This window comes from Chrysemys picta, chromosome 9 (genome assembly GCF_011386835.1).
Source record: "Chrysemys picta bellii isolate R12L10 chromosome 9, ASM1138683v2, whole genome shotgun sequence".
NCBI lineage: Eukaryota > Metazoa > Chordata > Testudines > Emydidae > Chrysemys > Chrysemys picta.
In genome coordinates, this window is record NC_088799.1 from 7,654,677 (window position 1) to 7,672,100 (window position 17,424).

General features: G+C 59.9%; 2 protein-coding genes across 7 annotated transcripts in view; one reads left to right on the plus strand and one right to left on the minus strand.

Moving 5' to 3' along the window:
- The window catches only part of VWA5B2 (von Willebrand factor A domain containing 5B2), a 62,008-nt gene extending 53,074 nt beyond the window's left edge, over window positions 1-8,934 (plus strand). For all 5 annotated transcript variants that reach the window (XM_065557652.1, XM_065557657.1, XM_065557656.1 and 2 more), the window contains 8 exons: window positions 2,924-3,149; window positions 3,343-3,684; window positions 3,774-3,911; window positions 4,370-4,489; window positions 5,072-5,149; window positions 5,957-6,026; window positions 6,562-6,670; window positions 8,213-8,934. In XM_065557652.1, coding sequence (XP_065413724.1) covers window positions 2,924-3,149; window positions 3,343-3,684; window positions 3,774-3,911; window positions 4,370-4,489; window positions 5,072-5,149; window positions 5,957-6,026; window positions 6,562-6,670; window positions 8,213-8,881 — 1,752 coding nt within the window. In that variant the 3' untranslated portion in view covers window positions 8,882-8,934. The remainder of the gene's footprint in view (window positions 1-2,923; window positions 3,150-3,342; window positions 3,685-3,773; window positions 3,912-4,369; window positions 4,490-5,071; window positions 5,150-5,956; window positions 6,027-6,561; window positions 6,671-8,212) is intronic.
- A 791-nt stretch (window positions 8,935-9,725) lies between these two features.
- On the minus strand, window positions 9,726-16,906 carry ALG3 (ALG3 alpha-1,3- mannosyltransferase). Of its 2 annotated transcripts, none has more exons than XM_065557658.1 (9): window positions 16,479-16,906; window positions 15,195-15,294; window positions 14,829-14,976; window positions 13,906-14,066; window positions 12,608-12,728; window positions 11,867-12,072; window positions 11,480-11,557; window positions 11,024-11,167; window positions 9,726-10,149 (listed from the first exon to the last, which is right to left on the minus strand). In XM_065557658.1, exons 1-9 carry the CDS (start codon window positions 16,861-16,863, stop codon window positions 9,960-9,962), a joined length of 1,533 nt encoding a protein of 510 aa, XP_065413730.1. In that variant the 5' UTR covers window positions 16,864-16,906; the 3' UTR covers window positions 9,726-9,959. The 2 variants fall into 2 exon arrangements, with proteins under 2 accessions (XP_065413730.1, XP_065413731.1); XM_065557659.1 differs by having other exon boundaries at window positions 16,442-16,720.
- Between the last annotated feature and the right edge of the window lie 518 nt (window positions 16,907-17,424).

Here is a 17,424-nt window from a genome sequence, read left to right on the forward strand (position 1 = left end):
TATCGTGGTGACCGAGGCAGTCTCCCAGGTTCCTCCATGTTGGACCCTGTGTTCCCTGGAGTTCAGGCAGGTCTTGGACGGATCCCCTAGAAGGGCTGGGCTAGCTAGTGCCCTGCAATGGCATTTCATTCACGGTAGGGATTGGGCAGCTTTGAATGCATTGGTCATATTAGTGCTGCCCAGCGGGGAGGCAATGGGGCTGGAGGAGCGATTTGCTGATCAGAGGCACAGGTGAGTTATAGGGTTAGCCAGAGATGGATACAGGGCAGTGGTACTCCCCAGTCGGCCCGCTTGCCAGATAGCAGAGTAACACGTAACATGAGTGTGGTGTGACGACTGTCGGAATAGGTTCTATAGACCACGGCTAGATCATGTATTGAGCTATGTCTGTTATCTGCCCCCTGCGTTCTTGCAGTTCTAGGCCCTGACATCTGGAAAAAGAACATCCGATGGGCACAACTTCCCAGTCAAATGGAATTTAAAATGTGATTAATTAATTAAAAACCCCAATACAATTAAAATCACTTAAAATTAGTCTTAATTTAACATGAAACAAACAAAATTAAAATAAAGTGGGCTAATCTCGTACCATCTATTTAATCTTCTTATCAAATTAAGGAATACCAAATACACCACCAGTTTCTCATCAGCTTGATCTAATCATTGAGGAAGTGAGCAGTCTTTGTTTAGCCTTCAGCCCCAGAATTACAGCGCATTATCTGTCTCCATCCCAAGTGAATCTCTCCTGTCCTCAACACAAATGGCTACTTCCCCAAATCAACTGTCTCCTGCCAGCTGTGGGACCTAGCACTGAATGTTGATGGGTGTCACTGCCTCAGTTTGGCTGATGGCTGCTGACCTCTGTATCACATTCCATGCTTTAATGTGGCAGGCGTCATCTCAAGATGATACTGCTTGAGAGCTGGGTCGGCCCAGAGCAGTGCAAAAGGTACCTGTTATCTCAGACGGGGCTCTAGGGCTGGTCTTGCAAAACATTATCTTAGATGCACAAGCCATGGGAAAGCCTACCTGTGCATCACCCATAGTTTATAATTCTTTGCCTTTAACTGTCACCACTGTCATCCTCTCAGTCCCAACTTGAGCTCTGGCTTTCAGAGTCTAAGCAGATCCCCAGATCTCCTGCTTTGTCAAATTAAATCCGTCTAGTTAATTTCTTCTGTGAAACACAACTACATCCTCACACCTTCCATGACATACAGGCCCATTCATGATTCAAAGACAGCTAATACAAATAAACAAACCATTAGGGTCAAATTTAAGGCATCCATTTTGGTTCATGTGTTGGATGTGTGTGTTGTGCTTTGGTTTATTTTGGAGAAAGGGTCAAAACACTGGGCTACAGTCTCCAGCATCTCAAAGTGGACTTTAAGCAATTTTTTGTTGAATCCACGGGATGACGACCTCTTCCTGATAAAGGCAAGATAGCAACATCTTCTCCTTGAGACAGACTCTCTCGGTGACTCTCCGTGATTGCTTTTCTGAGATGAAACGAGAAATATGTACGTGACAGATTTAAATTACAACACTATTCAAATCTATTTTAATTTGAGAAGGTGACTCTGAAACAAACCAAATCTATGGGCCCTTAAAATACTGATCTGCCAGTTACACGAGGGGCTTGTCCACTAAATCCTCTAGATCATTCAAAAGCAGAATAGGAAAGAAAATATAATCCATCTTTCAGAGCCATCCCCCTACAGCCCAGCCAATGTGAATATTAAACACTATCTCCAGCTTACATAAACGCTCCCTGCTAACTGCACAGGGGTAGTTCCGCTCTGCTGAGCAAGCAGAGTTTCACAACAGTCCTTGGCTGTCACTTCTGTTTTTCCCCAAAAACCTTGTTTCTGCTTTTCTGGCCACCAGCTCTCTGGAGCAAAGACAGAACTTTACAAAACCCAAGATTTTAAAGGGAATCAACATCTCAATCCATACAACAGATTTAATATTTCTTTCTAAAAGGGCCCATCCAGGGAAGCCCGAGTGTGAGGACTACAGGAGGCAGGTCATATGGATCACCACTAGGTGGCTTATTGAGTCATCTCTGGCTTCTGCCCCAGGGTCCTACGGTTCTGGGCTCTGACATCTGGGAGAAAAGTGTCTGGTTCTCAGAGTTTTATATTATTTAGTAACTAAACTAACAAAAAAAAAAAACCCTCACTGGAAATATACTTGTGGTTTAATGTTAACCAAATCACACTACAATAAAAGGGGTTAGTATCAGATCATCAAATTAATCTCATCAGATTAATATCAAATAAACCAACAATTCCTCATCAGCGTTATCTAATAACTTGGGAATGCAGCAGTCTTTGCTTAGCTACCACCCCCAAAATAACAGGGAATGATCAATCTTTCTCATTGATAGATGTATTTATATTCTGCTCAAAGGGCTGATAAAGAGAGGGGCAGATCACAGCCAGGTTGAAATGAATATTTGGCCTGCAGCTCTAAAACTAGTTACGGGCACCTGCCCTGAAAATCTTGTGTTACAATTGTGGGTTGAGGCTCAGTTTGCACACAGGGTCTAGCTCCAACCTGGACACTGCTGTGACACCACCATTGCCAGCAGCCAGAGCATGTCCGACTCCAGGGAACCCGCGGGAGGGAGGTACCACTTCAGACTATGCCAGCTACTGGGCTGCCTCAAAGCCCTCTCTGAGCTCCATTGGTTTGGCTGGGACTGCAACTGCCCCAGCCTTGGGGGCAGCTTTCCCACCAGCCAGCACTTTACCTGTCAGGTCTTGAGTCCTTGCAGAGAGATGGGTGGGCTCAGCGCTCGGCCTGTGTAGAGAGATGAGCCAGCTGATCCCCTGCAGTGGCCCCAGGGGGTCTCATCTGCAAGCCCGCCCAAAGCAGGGTCCCAACTCCCCAGACTGACCCCTGAATCTCTCCTGCTCAGGCGTGCGTGGCACTGAGCTCCGAGGAGCTGGCGCGGCGGAAGAAGGCGCTGGCACGAGCTGCCTTATCTGGACGCAGCTTTTCGTCCCCGCACGGCGAGCTGGATGCCCATCGGCTGCGCAGGGCCCTGGAGAAGGTGTCCCAGAAGCGGAACCAGTCCCTGGAAGGGAAGCTGGATGAGATTGGGCCAGAGCTGCAGAGGCTGCGAAGGAGCCTGGCAGATTCCAGTGAGTGGTGTTACAGCAGGAGGGAGGCGCTGGGGGGCTGGAGCCCAAATTAGCTCAGGCCTCAGGGCAGCCCCCTCAGGATGGTGCAGGGGACTCAGGGCAGTCCCGTCCCCAGGGTGGAGCAAGGGACTGTACAAGCCCTGGGGGGCTGTCTCCCACTCTGCCCCCGGACTTCACTCTTGCTGTCTCCTAGGTAACTTGCTCTCGCCATCCCATCTGGACTGGGACATGTTGGTGGAGCCCCCGTATCTTTTCAGCGCGTCGCCCGCGGCTGAGCGCGGTGAGTGTGAGGGGGGTGCCTGTCTGCCCCTGCGATGCCAGGTGGTGATCCATGCCCTCAGTGCTGGGAAGCCCGTCTCCTGGGACGTGACAGCCACCCTGGAGCCTCTGCTCCAAGCCAGGGACGGGGAGGGCAAAGAGGAGCTGCCACAAGAGTCATGGAAGGCCTGGGACAAACTGCTGCACCATCTGACTGCCAGCTCCGTCATCCGGGACCACGAGAATGTGGCCCAGAGGGAAGCTGAGCTGGAGCACAGTGAGTATGCGCTTACCTGCCTGCCCTCCCCCCACCCCCCCATTGGCCCTCCCCTCCCCGCCCAGCCTCACCCTGTGAGTCTCTCTCAGGTTTCTCCCGGAGGCTCCGCCTGAAGGCCATTCAGTCCAGCAAGGCTTGCAACACGCCCTCCATCTACACCTGCCTGGTGCCTGTGGACTCCTCCACCCAGGAGGCCCTGCCCAGGGCCCTTGAGGTTCGCAATGCAGGTACGGCTCCCAGGATGGCACTGAGCTCCCCCCTGGTCCCCCAGCTCACCTCTAGGGACCCATGGGACTCTGTATGTACATGTGGATCTGCATGTGTCTGGGGCTGCCCGGCTCCATCCATGGGCCTGTCCGTGTGGCTGGGTCTGTCTGTGTTTGTCTCCCTGTCGGCACATGTCTGGGGTCCAGGCGCAGAGATGTTTCAGGAAGGCAGCTGGCTATGCCGAGGACGGAGATAATTAGACTCCAAAGAACTGCCCAGAGAGTGGGAAAGCCGAGTGTGAGAGGACGCATTAAAGGAACTGAGGCCCAGATCCTCAGAAGCACTTCATAGAGGATGTGGGCTTGAGCTCCTTGGGCTCAAAGCAGCAGTGGCCAGGGGGGCCTGGGGACCCTCTGCAGGCTCTGAGCCCTGCTCTGTGGTGCAGCTGCCAGCTGATGGTGAGTGTGATTCCTTCCAGGGGGCCCTTCCAGCCATCCCCGAGGGTCCCAGGCTGGGATCCGGCGCCAACGCAGTCACTCAGTGGGCCTGGGACGACGGCGTGACTCAGAGGAGCTGGACGATGCTGTCATCTCTGCAGGTACCAGCCCAGCCCTGCATTGATAACCTGCCCCCGGCACGCTGTCCCACGCCCCTGAAACCCCAACACCGCCTCTCTAGAACCAGCCCTCTCAGGAAGGAACTGCCGCAAACCAGTGAGGCTTGTCCAGGCTCCTAGGGCAATGGCAGGCTCGCATCAGAGGGCTGTCAGCTCAAGGGGGCACTGATTTCAGCCCCCCAGGATGGGAAACTAGGAGAGTCTGAGTAGCCTGGATCAAAGCATCAGGGGTTCTCTGGGCCACACCCAGCACCTTGAATTGGGAGCCAGGGCAGCTTACAGGGCCCTGGGGTGAGGTGCTCCCTGGAAGCCCAGAGATGGCACTCCCAAGTGCATCCCTGTGCAGGTGCTGGGATCCTGGGGGTGGGTGCAGCCTGTGGATCAAATGGAGATGGAGACAGGGACAGCACTTCAGGCCACTGCTGCTGCACTGGGGACCAAGCCGGAGCCCTAAAGCCTGTGTGAACTAGGGAGGTTGTGGGTTCATGTCCTCAGCGGGCTGCAGGGGGGAGTTGGAGGGTCCCAGCACCCAGCGTAGTCTCTGAATTCTTGATTCTGTTTCAGAGCGAGACGAGACACCCGCTTCTCCCATCAGCGTCTCCTCTGCTGCCGGTGTCTGGGAAAAGCAAAGCTGCCCCGATGGTAAGTCCCATGCACAGCCCAGAGCTGTTGGGGGATCTGGGAAAGCAGGCTCTTTGAGGGTTAGACACTGCGCTGCTCCGCCCTATAGGAAAACCTTAGAGAGAGAGATGGGGCCCACGGCTGCTGCCAAGCCCCCAGGAGGTTGGAGCCTTCGCGTGAATCATCTCACAGCCCATTTGGATGTGTACTGTCCAACCCTCAGTCCCTTGTTGGGGTGTAACCTCTCGTGAGGGGGCCGAGCCCCCTCCCCTAACCTGTGTGGTTACTTTATCAGACTGCCTGCTGCCCTCGTCTGTTGTCCTGGGACTGGCCGGAACGGGCTGCTCTCCAACCTTGCTGCTCCAGCCAGTGCACAGATGCTGGCTCTCTTGTGGAGATAAAGGGTCTGATGAGAGGGTGGCTCCCATTTCCAGGAACGTAGGAGAACCTTGGGCGGGAGCCATAACCTCTCCACACTCCTGACCTGCCTGCAGTACCCTGGGGGAGTGCTGGGTTTGGGAAAGCAGCCCCTGCTGGGGACAAAAACTTCCCATCCTGCCCCGTATTGCACTTGGCAGGGGATGGAGTAATGTTCAGGTGGGGCATAGGCTGGGGAGAGGCACCAGCCTGCTGAGGCCTTGTGGATGGGGGCCCTCCACCTGCCCGGTTACCTCCTAGCGTGGCTGAGCTCTTCCCCCACAGGACAGGACGTGTTGGGGGCCTCTGTGGAGCTGTGCCGTGGTAGCAGGCAATTGTGGTGGGGATGGAGAAAGTAGGGGAGCCCAGGGGAGTGCAGCCCTATGGAGTGACCTTCTCTCCCCATGCCAGGTCCTGTGGCCAGTCCCTCTGCCACCTCCATGGGATCCCAGAAATCCATGGAGAACTTTGCTGGCTCCAGGTAGGCTTTTTAGACTGACTCTCTGGGGTGGGGGGCTAGATGAAGGCCCCTTCCATGCAGAGGGGACCCTGCATTCAGCAGGAAAGGCCCCAGTCTGTCAGGGGGAGACCCCACCACTTCTTCACTGAGGGTCCCTCCCACAAAACCTCCAATGCTTGAGCCCTGACCCTGCAGCACAGCAGGGGTTAATCTCTCCCCATGCTGCTGCCAGCCCACCCTGCACTGCAGCGCGCATTGGCCTGGGGCCCAGCAGCCTCCTGGAGAGAGGCCAGCGTCGCCCTGCAGCTTGGTCACCTCGTCTCTTCGGCAGGAAGGAGCTGGAGAGGAACTGCTCCTCGCCAGGGCTGCTGCACCACGGAGGGGAGTTGGGTGTGTGTTCACTCAGTGTGGGGGGCTCACAGCCCTCCCAATGGACCTCCTCTCTCCTGGGATGTCAGGCTCCAGCCACCTCCTCCCAGCAGGAGCTGATGAGCACAGCTCTCCCAACGCCAGCAGGATCCAGACCATGCTGCTCACTGGTCTCTTCTCCTGGCAGGTTCAGTCTCAGCAGGATCAGGGGCCACGGCCTAGCGCTGCGGCCACAGTGCCTGACCCCAGCAAGTGAGCTCTCCAAGGACAGTGCCATCCATGACTACCTCCCACTGGTAAGGACCCTGCACTGCCATCCCAGCTCCTCCCCTAGGGTACTCCACTCCCAGCCATCCCACCCCGGACCTGCAATCAAACCTGCATCTCCTACATGATGGAGCAGACTAGTAATGACAAGGCCAGGATCCACCCCAATCCCAACCCCAGTCTCATGGGAGCCAGGGCTCCTGCAGAGCTGCCCCCACCACTGCGTGCTGTTGCCAGAGGTTAGGCTCCAAAGCATGGAGTCAACACTGTGTGCACGCCCCATGGCAGGCCTCACCGCTGTATAGGGGAAACTACTGCTGCCACAGCCTTCCCTACCTGCTCCACCCCAGCTCAGACCCAGAGCGTCCGTGTGACGGGGACAGACCTATGTTAGCTGTTACCACTCGCGAAAGAGAACTCGGAGCATTGTCAGTGCGCTGAAAACATCGGCTCAATGTGCAGCGGCAGTCCAAAAAGCTACCGGTGGTAGGAACCATTAGGCAAAGGAGAGAGAATAAAACTGAAAATATCACAATGCCACTCTATAAATCCATGGTGTGCCCACCCCTGGAATCCTGCGTGCAGCTCTGGTATGATATTAGCATTGGAAAAGGTATAGAGAAGGGCAACAAAAATGATTAAGGGTTCAGAACAGCTTCCATAGGAGGAGAGATTAAAAAGACTGGGACTTCTCAGCTTGGAAAAGAGACGACTAAAAGGGGATACGACTGAGGTCTATAAAATCATGACTGGTGTGGAGACAGTGAATAACAAAGTGTTATTTACAGTCCCAGTTCATCGCATCTCTCCCCCCTTCGAGACCGAACTGAGTGGGGTCACTTTAGCCAGTGACCCGGGGAAGTTCGAACCTACCCCTGTTATTTACTTCTTCACATCACACAAGAACCAGGGGATACCCAATGAAATTAACAGGCAGCAGGTTTAAAACAAGCAAAGGAAGTATTTCTTCCAACGCACAGTCAGCCTGTGGAACTTGTTGCCAGGGATGTTGTGGAGGCCAAAACTATAATGGGATTAAAAAAGGAACTTGATAAGTTCACAGAGGATGGGTCCATCAATGGCTATTAGCCAGGATGGGCAGCGATGCAACCCCCTGCTCTGGGTGGCCCTAGCCTCTGTTTGCCTGAAGCTGGGAGTGAATGACTCAATGATGCCTGTTCTGTTCATTCCCTCTGAAGCACCTGTCACAGGACACTGGGCTGGATGGACCATTGGTCTGACCCAGCCTGGCCATTCTTATGTTCGTACATAAAGAGCCTGAGCCCAGCGCTGGGCTTCCTTAACACTGCTGCTTTTGACAGGATGGCTGGCACAGTGCCAGCGTCAGCAAAAGGGCTGCCTGGTTCACAAGCACTGCCTCTCAGACTGCCCTACTGCAGCCAGGAGACCCCCCACCCCACACACACACACCCTGGGGCTCTGGAGTGAGTGCAGGACCCCTCCTCTACACCCTAGGCACCATGCAGTGTGTCTCAGACACTGGCCCTGTGCAGTGAATGTGAGATACTCCCCCCAGCCAGCGCGCTGTAACGCCCTCTCCTCCCCCCCAGGTGCGGCTGCAGCAGGCCCTGGGCACCTTCCAGCTGACAGAAAGCTTCTCCGAAGTGGTGCAGATCCCGCTGGACCGTCTGCGCCGCGCCTCGCCGTATGCCTCGCACCGTGCCAGCCTCAGCCCTGGCTCCTGCACCTCCCCCTGGGCACTCGTTGCCAAGGGCAGCCCTGACGGCGGCCCAAAGCAAGTGGCCAGCCAGCCCTCTCCAGAGGGCGTGGAGCCTGCCAGAGGCAGCCAGGAGGGGGCGCCAGAACCAGGCTCGCCCCATTCGCACAGCACCTGCTCTGAGGTCCTAAGCACCACCATCTGGCCGCAGGCAGACAGCGGGCGCGGCTCCGAGACCGACGCCTGCGACCACTCGCCTGTCACCTCCGAAGCCGTCAGCCTGCAGGAGGTGGGGCTCGAGGCCGACGAGGGGGACCTGGAGAGTGCCAGCTGGGCCACGGCGGTGGCACTGGCCTGGCTGGAGCACCGCTGCGCCGGCTTCTTTGTAGAATGGGAGCTGCTGGCCGCCAAGGCAGACGCCTGGCTCCGGGCGCAGCAGCTGCCGGAGGGCGTGGATGTGGGCTCCCTGAAAGGAGCAGCGCGTCACCTCTTTCTGCTGCTGCGCCACTGGGACGAGAACATCAAGCTGAACATGCTGTGCTACAACCCCAGCAACATGTGAGGGGAGGGGCAGGGCCAGGGCGCCATGTGGTGCCAATAAAGAGGTTTGGTTCAGACCTGCTGTGCCCACAGCTCCTTCCCCTCCTGAGCTGCCCCCGGGGGGGGCACTTCCCTCTGAGATGGGCAGGCCCCACCCGCTCCGGCAGCCAGCTCCCTCCCCCCATCAGCACTGCTCCTGGGATCAGGAGCCGCACTCGGCCTCCTGCTGGGGGGCTGGGGTAGCCCAACGAGCAGCAGAAGGGTTTGGAAGCAAGTGAGGTGCAGGCAGCGCTGGGAGAAAAGGAGGCATATGATGCCCCCCCCCCTCACTCTCTGCTCACGTAGGCCCAGGCCCCTAGCACACTGCACCCCCAGCGGGTGGGGCAGTCCCCTTATCCCCATTCTGAAGGTGGGGAAACAAACAGCGGAGGCAAAAGGCCCTGGTGCTCTGTAAAAGCAACTCCAGGCTGCTAGGGGACCAGGTTCCCGAATGATTCCGTGGTGTAGGGGCAATGGGACTGAGCACGGGCCGGGGGGGCGATGCTTATCCCCATGTGTGGTCCTAGCTCCTCTAAGACTGACCGAGTTTTAAGCACATCGAGGGCCAGCCACATTGTTCCCTGAAATGGGTGTCGTTGCAGGTACCCCTCTGGGACTTGCCCCAGGAGGCCTCTCTCCCAGAGCTGCCCTCTGCCACCCAGCACTAACCATACTCCCGCCCAAGGCTGAGAATGGAACCCAGGAGTCCTGGATCCCAGGCCACTGCTCTAGCCATTACACCCCCCTCCCCCGCAAAAGCAGGGCAGCTGCTCCATCCTGTGAAATGGTGCCCCCGGCCCAGCAGCAGCAAGAGCCAGACAGATCAGTGCAGGCCGGGGGCAGGAGAGCCCACGGGGGCGTTGCCACGTTTATTGAGGAAATCCCATATAACAGGTATCCTGGGGGGGCCTGCTCCACTCGGCCGCTGGGTAGGACAGGCAGTGCCACCAGCTGAGCGGCACCTGCGGAACAGCCTGGGGCATCGTCCCACCCAGGCAGAATCTCCAGTTCCAGCTCCCGGGGGAGGGGCTGCAGGTCCCAGCGTCCAGCTGCCCACGGTCTTACTCTGTCTTTTTCAGGGAGGGGGTCGTTTTCTGGGCAGCGGGAGGGCCCTGTGGCTCCAGGGGGGCAGTGGTGCCGTACCAGAGCTGCAGAAGGATGATCCCGTGACAGAGGTGCAGGGAGGCTGAGCTGCAAAGCGTGGAGGGGTACGTGTTCCACGAGAGCTCAATGAGGCCCAGGATGAGAACCCTACAATGGGAGAGAACTGGGTCAGCGCTGGGAGTCAGCCTCCCTCCCTCCCCCACAGGAGAGAGAACACCCTTCAGCTCCTCACCCCGCTAGCCCAGCCCTGAGGGGCTCCCCTGTCACACAGATCTGCCGATACCCCTCACTCCCGACCCGCAGCCCCCTGCTAGCCCAGTCCTGGGCTCCCCCCTCGCACAGAGCGGCCGATACCCCTCACTCCCAACCCGCAGCCCCTGCTATCCCAGCCCTGAGGGGCTCCCCTGTCACAGAGATCTGCCGATACCCCTCACTCCTGACCCACAGCCCCCTGCTAGCCCAGCCCTGAGGGGCTCCCCTGTCACAGAGATCTGCCGATACCCCTCACTCTCAACCCGCAGGCCCCTGCTACACAGAGCGGCCGATACCCCTCACTCCTGACCCGCAGCCCCCTGCTATCCCAGTCCTGGGCTCCCCCTGTCATACGGATCTGCTGATACCCCTCACTCCCGACCCGCAGCCCCCTGCTATCCCAGCCCTGGGCTCCCCCCCATCACGTGGATCAGCTGGTGCCCCTCAATCCTGACCCACAGCCCCCTGCTATCCCAGCCCTGGGGTTCCCTGTCACACGGATCTGCCGATACCCCTCACTCCCAACCCACAGCCCCTGCGACCCTGGCCCTTTCCTCAGCAGAGATGACTAATCAAGCAGAGTTGCGATGTGGATAATTCCCCGGGAGGAACCCACACAGCCCCTCGTTTGCTCCGGTTTATGGCACCAGTGAAGGCCAGGGCCTGCCCTGTGCAGCACCAGCAGCGGGCGGGCGGGATGCCCAGGAGCTGGGGGCAGGACAATGGGGCACAAAGGGAGGTCGGCCCCACTCCCCTCCCAGGCACGTACCTCAGCAGGTGGCTGAGCTTCCCGGCGGGCGTGCACCACAGCAGGTAGGGGAGCGTGTGGAAATACCACACGTAGAACTGGTAGTGCAGGGACCGGCTGCAGCAAACGCCGATGAAGTTGGAGGTGAAGAGAACGAAGACGACCTGTGCACTGCCGTTAAGGAGGGAACGGAGTCCGGCTCCAAGGCCTGTCCTCCCACCCCAGGCTGGGGCTCCAGGCATGTGACCAAATCCCAGAGACACAAGGCTGCATTGGGAGCGGCTGCTTCCCCGCTCCTAACCCAGTGTGGGGGAAGCTCCCAAACAGCCCCTGGGAGGCCCCCAGGACGCCTGGGTCTACCCAGCGTGGCACGGCTAAGAACCCAGAGATGCTCGCATCAAGGCCTCCTCGAGCCCATGGCCTTCAGGCGCTCCCTGCCCTGCCCTAGCCTCCATCGCCAGCTCCAGGGTAAGGATATGGTTGGCCGTCAGGGGCTGGGGCGGACTCTTCCTCTCTGCTGGATCCTTCAGCAGTGACAGGAGACTCCGCTCAGACCTGCAGGGGAGAAGGAGAAGCACAGGACCCCTCAGGCCCAGCCTTGGCACAGAGGCCACAGACCCCCCCGCCATGAACTGGCCCCTCCGAGACAATACACCCAGCAATGGCTTCACGGAGCCGGGGGCCCAGGTCTGAATGGGGGAGACCCCAAAAATGCACTAAAGTTCTCCTCCCCCCAGGCAGGAATCCCTGTGGGTGGGCTGCCCCAGCCTCCTCTCCAAATCACCTTGCGGCGTAGGGCCTGCAGGGAAACCTCAGGGATCCGCTGCTCTGTACCCAGCGCCCCGTTCCCTGTCGGGATCTCACCTGTGCCACCGGTGCAGGGCAAAGAGTCCCAGGGCGCCCAGGTGGGCCGCGAGCAGCGCCAGATGGAAGGCCCGATGCTGGAAAACCTCCTCCGGCAGGAACCGCCAGTTCACCGTCCACTTGAAAAGGAACTGGCGGCCCAGGTCAAAAGAGCGGGTCATGTATCCAACGGGGTTCTCCAGCAGGAAGGGCAGCCCCAGGACCACCTGCAAGTGAGATCCCCGAACCATGAGAGCAGCTCCCCAGCCAGGACCCTCCCAGGTATCTCGCCGGAAGCCCCTAAGTGCTGGGGGTCGGGAATTGATCGGCAGGGGAGCAGCAGGGGGCTGTGGGTCGGGGTTGAGGGGCATCGGCAGAGGTGTGGTGGGAGCAGGGGCATCGGCAGAGCTGTGGGAAGAAGCTCACACAGCTTTCTCCGGGCGTGTCCTGTGTGATTTTGGGCCTCCTGCCTGGGGAGACACTGAATGGCTGAGAATACTAAGTGCGAGTTTGTGAGGGGGCTCTGGGTGGAGATGGTCTTCCCCCCAATCTCCCTCTCTACCCCCCCATCCACCTTCCTGATTTGCCCCGTCCCCCACGCGTCTCTGGGTGCTGGGTCTCTTGGGCTCAGCCTGGCAGAGTCAGGTGCGTCTGTGCAGGAGGCATCAGAGACCCACGGACCGGTCTGGCCAAGCAGCTGGCCCCAGCTGTGCAGAGCCCCAGCGTTCGCCTGGGCTGGGCCAGTCCCACGGGGCGGGTTACCTGCAGCAGCGCGCAGATGGAGAGCTTGGGGATGGTGCCCAGGAGGCCAAAGCGCCAGAGGAGCAGGAAGAGGAGCCCTGGAGCAAAGAGCAGGACGTTCATCTTCACCGACACGGCCAGGCTGAGGGGAGGGAGAGAGTCATTGCAGCTCACCAGGGCCCTGCCTGCAGGCTGCCCCCGATCCTGCCTGCAGGCTGCCCCCCACGCAGGTTCCACAGCTCCAGTGCCCTAACAGACCCTATTCCAGCGCTGTGACGGTGCTGAGGCTGGTGGGGGAGGGCCCTAGATGAAAGACAGGACAGTGAGAGGAGAAAGGCAGCTGCCCATCCTGAGGGGAACGGAGCCAGGGGAACGAGCTATCCCTGTCAGAGGAACGTGGGCTGAGGGGTTACATGCTGCGTCTCCTGAAACGCAGGCCAAGCAGCTCAGGTAGGTGCTACTGGGGGCATGAGGACCCAGCCCAACTTCAGCGCGACTGGCTCAGACAGGCGCTGTCGGAGGCATGTCCTCCCTCGCCCGTGGCTTATGCATCTGGGCCGTTTCCAAATCCTGCTGCTTCTCCATGCTCAGCATCTCCCAAATCCGTCCTTTCCTCTCCATCCCCACGGCCAAATGTCCTGCCGGAGCGATCGCTGCCTCCTCCTCTCTGGCCTCCCAAACGCCCCCACCACCCTCTCTCCAGCCCGCACAAAGTGCTGCCCCGAGAGGCCTCGTCGTGGCCCAGGGGTTTGATCAGGTCAGTCCCAGTAGGGGATCCCACCACTGGCTCCTCCAACATCACAGCCACCCAAGCTCTGGGAAAGTGCCCGTCCCTGCTCATCCTCCCTCATCTGCTTGGCGCTGCCCTCCCCATCCCCTCTGCTCTGCTAAGACTCCCAATGCGGATTCCTGTGCGCAGTGCCTTAAGGGACCCTGCCCTACCCATGTCTCACTCCCCCTGAGGGCACATCCACGCTGCCAGCTGACTCGGGCCAGTCGTGGGTATCTAGCTGCAGGGTAGATGGACCCTTAGAGCCCCACCTCTGTCAGGCTGCTGGAGTCAATCTTGCTGATCTGAGCAGAAGTTACCTGTGCTCGTTCCCCTTCCCCAAGCTCTATCCGTGACCGGGAGCTCATGGGAGCAGTGACCGCTCCCAGTGTGGACTTGCTGCGCTCCTCAGCTCCAGAGGCCTCGTGTCCTGGAGCAGGGAGGGGTCAGTCCTGACCCAGAACAACCCACGAGAATCCGACACTCCCCAGCCAAAGGAAGGGGTCCAGAGGCTCACGCCTTGTGGTTTGGGGGAGCAGGGGGGACCCACCTGAAGAAGAAGCAGCCCCAGGACCAGCGCTCTTCCAGGAAGAGGTTGACCGCGAGGAAGAGGATGGCCATGGCGACGGGGTCGTTAAAGAGTCGCAGGATGTAGATGGAGTGGATGCGGTAAGAGGCGCAGCACATGAAGAAGAAAACATAGGGGGGAACCTACGAGCAGAGACAGAGGTGGCCATTACTGCAGCCCAGCCCCCACTGATACTCGTCAGTCCTGACCCACCACCCCCTGGTATCCCAGCCCTGCCAATGCCCCTGTCCCAACCCTGCAGCCCCCTGCTATCCCAGCCCTGCCCAACCCCCCAGCCCTGCCAATGCCCCTCAACGCCGACCCGCAGCCCCCGCTATCCCAGCCCTGGGTTCCACCCACCCCTGCCAATGCCCCGCACTCCCGACCTGCAGCCCCCTGCTATCCCAGCCTTGCTCCCTCCCCCCCAGCTCTGCCAATGCCCCTGTCCCAACCTGCAGCCCACTGCTATCCCAGCCCTGCCAATGCCCCGCACTCCCGACCTGCAGCCCCCTGCTATCCCAGCCTTGCTCCCTCCCCCCCAGCTCTGCCAATGCCCCTGTCCCAACCTGCAGCCCCCTGATATCCCAGCCCTGCCCCCTCCCCCCCAGCTCTGCCAATGCCCCTCAATCCTGATCTGCAGCCCCCTGCTATCCCAGCCCTGCCCCCACCCAGCTCTGTCAATGCCCCGTCCCAACCTGCAGCAGTCTCTCATCCCTACCACCAGCTCTGTCAATGCCCTTCTCCTCAGATACGTCGCTCCTTTGCTACTCCAGTCTTGCCCCCCACCCCTGCTGATCCTCCGCACGCAGCCAGAGCTCTGCACAGTGCGGATGTGCTCAGAGGCTGCAGCTGTGATTGTTCCGTTCGGCCCCATGTGGCTTTGGCCCTGGCAGGTGGCGTCTCACCTTCCTGGTCCGGCTGTAGATGCGGAAGACGAGCAGCAGCGTCACGAGATAGAGCGCGCCAAAGAGATACTGCGCCAGACGGATGTTGGTGCCGCGGTTGGTGATGTAGTAGAGACCCAGGAAGATGTAAACAAACCCGGCGGGGTAACTACAGAGAGAGACGGGAGTGAGGGGCCGGGGCAGCCTGGGTAGGTGGGAAGGGGACCTGGCCAATGGACAGCTCCCTCCCAAGAGCCCCCTCCCTAAAGAGTCAGGCCCTATCCACCTCTTAGACACACACTTCCCTTCCTTAGCCAGCAGGAAGCCCCTGCCCCCAGGATTGGTCCCTCAAATCCCCAGCTCCCTCCCACCCCTTCCCATACTCACACCAGGGGCCCGGTATCTCCCTTCAGCTGGGTGTAGTCCAAGGTCCCGTTAACGACTCCCTCCACCTCATCCATGTAGGCTTTCCAGTCGATCTCTGTGTCTGTGGGGAAAGTAAGCGGCTCACACTCAGCAGCGTCTCATCACAGACAGGTGCTAGGAGGGGGCTGGGAAAACGTGATCATTTCCCAGCCCTACGGGGTGGGAGACAGACACCAAGCCAGGTCCTTGCCCCATGGGACTTCCCAACTAGGTAACACCAGAGGAGCAGCCCAGGCAGAGAGCTGGAGACAGGCACTACGGGGTTAAGTAAGGAGAGATCACAGGGAGGGCCAGTGAGAGGAGCTGGGGGGTGGGGTGGGACACTGAGGGCCAGAAGCTTGAATTTGACATAACAATGAAAAACTAGCCCACAGCAGCCTCAAGGGTCCCCCCCACAGCTCTGCCAGCGCCCCTCAATCCCGACCCACAGCCCCTGCTACCCCAGCCCTGGGCTCCCCCCCACACAGCTCTGCCAGTGCCCCTCAACCCCGATCCGCAGCCCCCTGCTATCCCAGCCCTGAGCTCCCCGCCCACAGCTCTGCCAGTGCCCCTCAACCCCGATCCGCAGCCCCCTGCTATCCCAGCCCTGAGCTCCCCGCCCACAGCTCTGCCAGTGCCCCTCAACACCGATCCGCAGCCCCCTGCTATCCCAGCCCTGAGCTCCCCGCCCACAGCTCTGCCAGTGCCCCTCACTCCCGACCCACAGCCCCCTGCTAGCCCAGCCCTGGGCTCCCCGCCCACAGCTCTGCCGGTGCCCCTCACTCCCGACCCACAGCCCCCTGCTATCCCAGCCCTGGGCTCCCCCACACAGCTCTGCCAATGCCCCTCAACCCCAACCCGCAGCCCCCTGCTATCCCAGCCCTGAGCTCCCCGCCCACAGCTCTGCCAGTGCCCCTCAACACCGATCCGCAGCCCCCTGCTATCCCAGCCCTGAGCTCCCCGCCCACAGCTCTGCCAGTGCCCCTCACTCCCGACCCACAGCCCCCTGCTAGCCCAGCCCTGGGCTCCCCGCCCACAGCTCTGCCGGTGCCCCTCACTCCCGACCCACAGCCCCCTGTTATCCCAGCCCTGAGCTCCCCGCACACAGCTCTGCCAGTGCCCCTCAGCTCTGACCCGCAGCCCTGGTCGCGGGTCCCGGGTTCGGGGCCAGTCCCGGGCCGGCCCAGCCCCCCCTCGCCGCCCTGTAGGAAACGCGCCGGGCCACTCACATGCCACCCTCTGTATGACCCAGTGCGTGACCCCCACCTCCGCCAGGCAGAGCCAGGCGGCCACCAGCCCCGTGTACTGGGGCGCCAGGAGCACCCGGTGCTTCTCCTGCCAGGCTCGCCGCAGGCCCTGGCGCAGCGAGCCCGGCCCGGCCGCCCCTTTCCGCCGGAGCCCTGAGCCGGGAGCGGGAGCCATCGTCCGCCCTGCCCGGGCCAGGCTGCCAACTCCCGGCCCCGGTGTCACCAGCTAAGGGCTCCCCCACTTCGGGAGGAAACACGCAGCCGTCCCAGAGAGGCCGGTCCCCGGCCGGTCCCCCAGGCCCTCGGGCCCAGCCACGTGTTGCTTGGGGCTGGCCAGAGACAGGCAAAGCCGGCAGGGTCAGGCCACCCCGCTCCTGCGCCATGGGGCCATGGCCAAGAGCCATCCCCGTCACTGGCTGTGATTCGTTCCCGTGCCCATAGCGAACGCGGGGGCGGCACATAGGCGGGGGTGGCTCCGGGCTGTTCCAGGCTGGTGAGAGCACCGGGGCTGGCTCGGCTGTTTGCTCAGTTGCCACATTTTTAAATGTCCCAACCAAGCTGGGCCTCCTAAATCCCCAGTGGCTGGTGTTGGCAACGTAGGAATCACCCTGCTCAGTGGTTTGAGCATTGGCTGCTAAACCCAGGGTTGTGAGTTCAATCCCTGAGGGGGGTATTTAAGGAACTGGGGTTTTAAAAAAACCACAACTGTGTTGGACTATATGATCTCCTGAGGTCCTTTCCAACCCTGATAGTCTATGATCTTCCCTTGCAGCCCGGCTGGGCAGGGTGTGGGGAAGCAGCTGATGCACCTCCACCCAGAGGCAGCTGCATTTCACTGCCGGGGGGGGGGGGGGGTGTCGCTGTATCAACAGGTGTCCTGCCCCATCCCCGACCCCGAGGGGCTGCATTCTGGGCTGGGATCCTGGTACCTGTGGCGTGAAAGGCACCATGATTAATCAGTGCCC

Coding starts and splice junctions, on each gene's coding strand:
- ALG3 (XM_065557658.1), bottom strand. CDS start 16,863: ATGGCTCTTGGCCATGGCCCCATGGCGCAGGAGCGGGGTGGCCTGACC. Junction 12,729..13,905: donor TGGGGCTGCTTCTTCTTCAG/GTGGGTCCCCCC, acceptor CCCTCCCCTCAG/CCTGGCCGTGTCGGTGAAGA. Junction 10,150..11,023: donor AAGCTCAGCCACCTGCTGAG/GTACGTGCCTGG, acceptor CTCCCATTGTAG/GGTTCTCATCCTGGGCCTCA.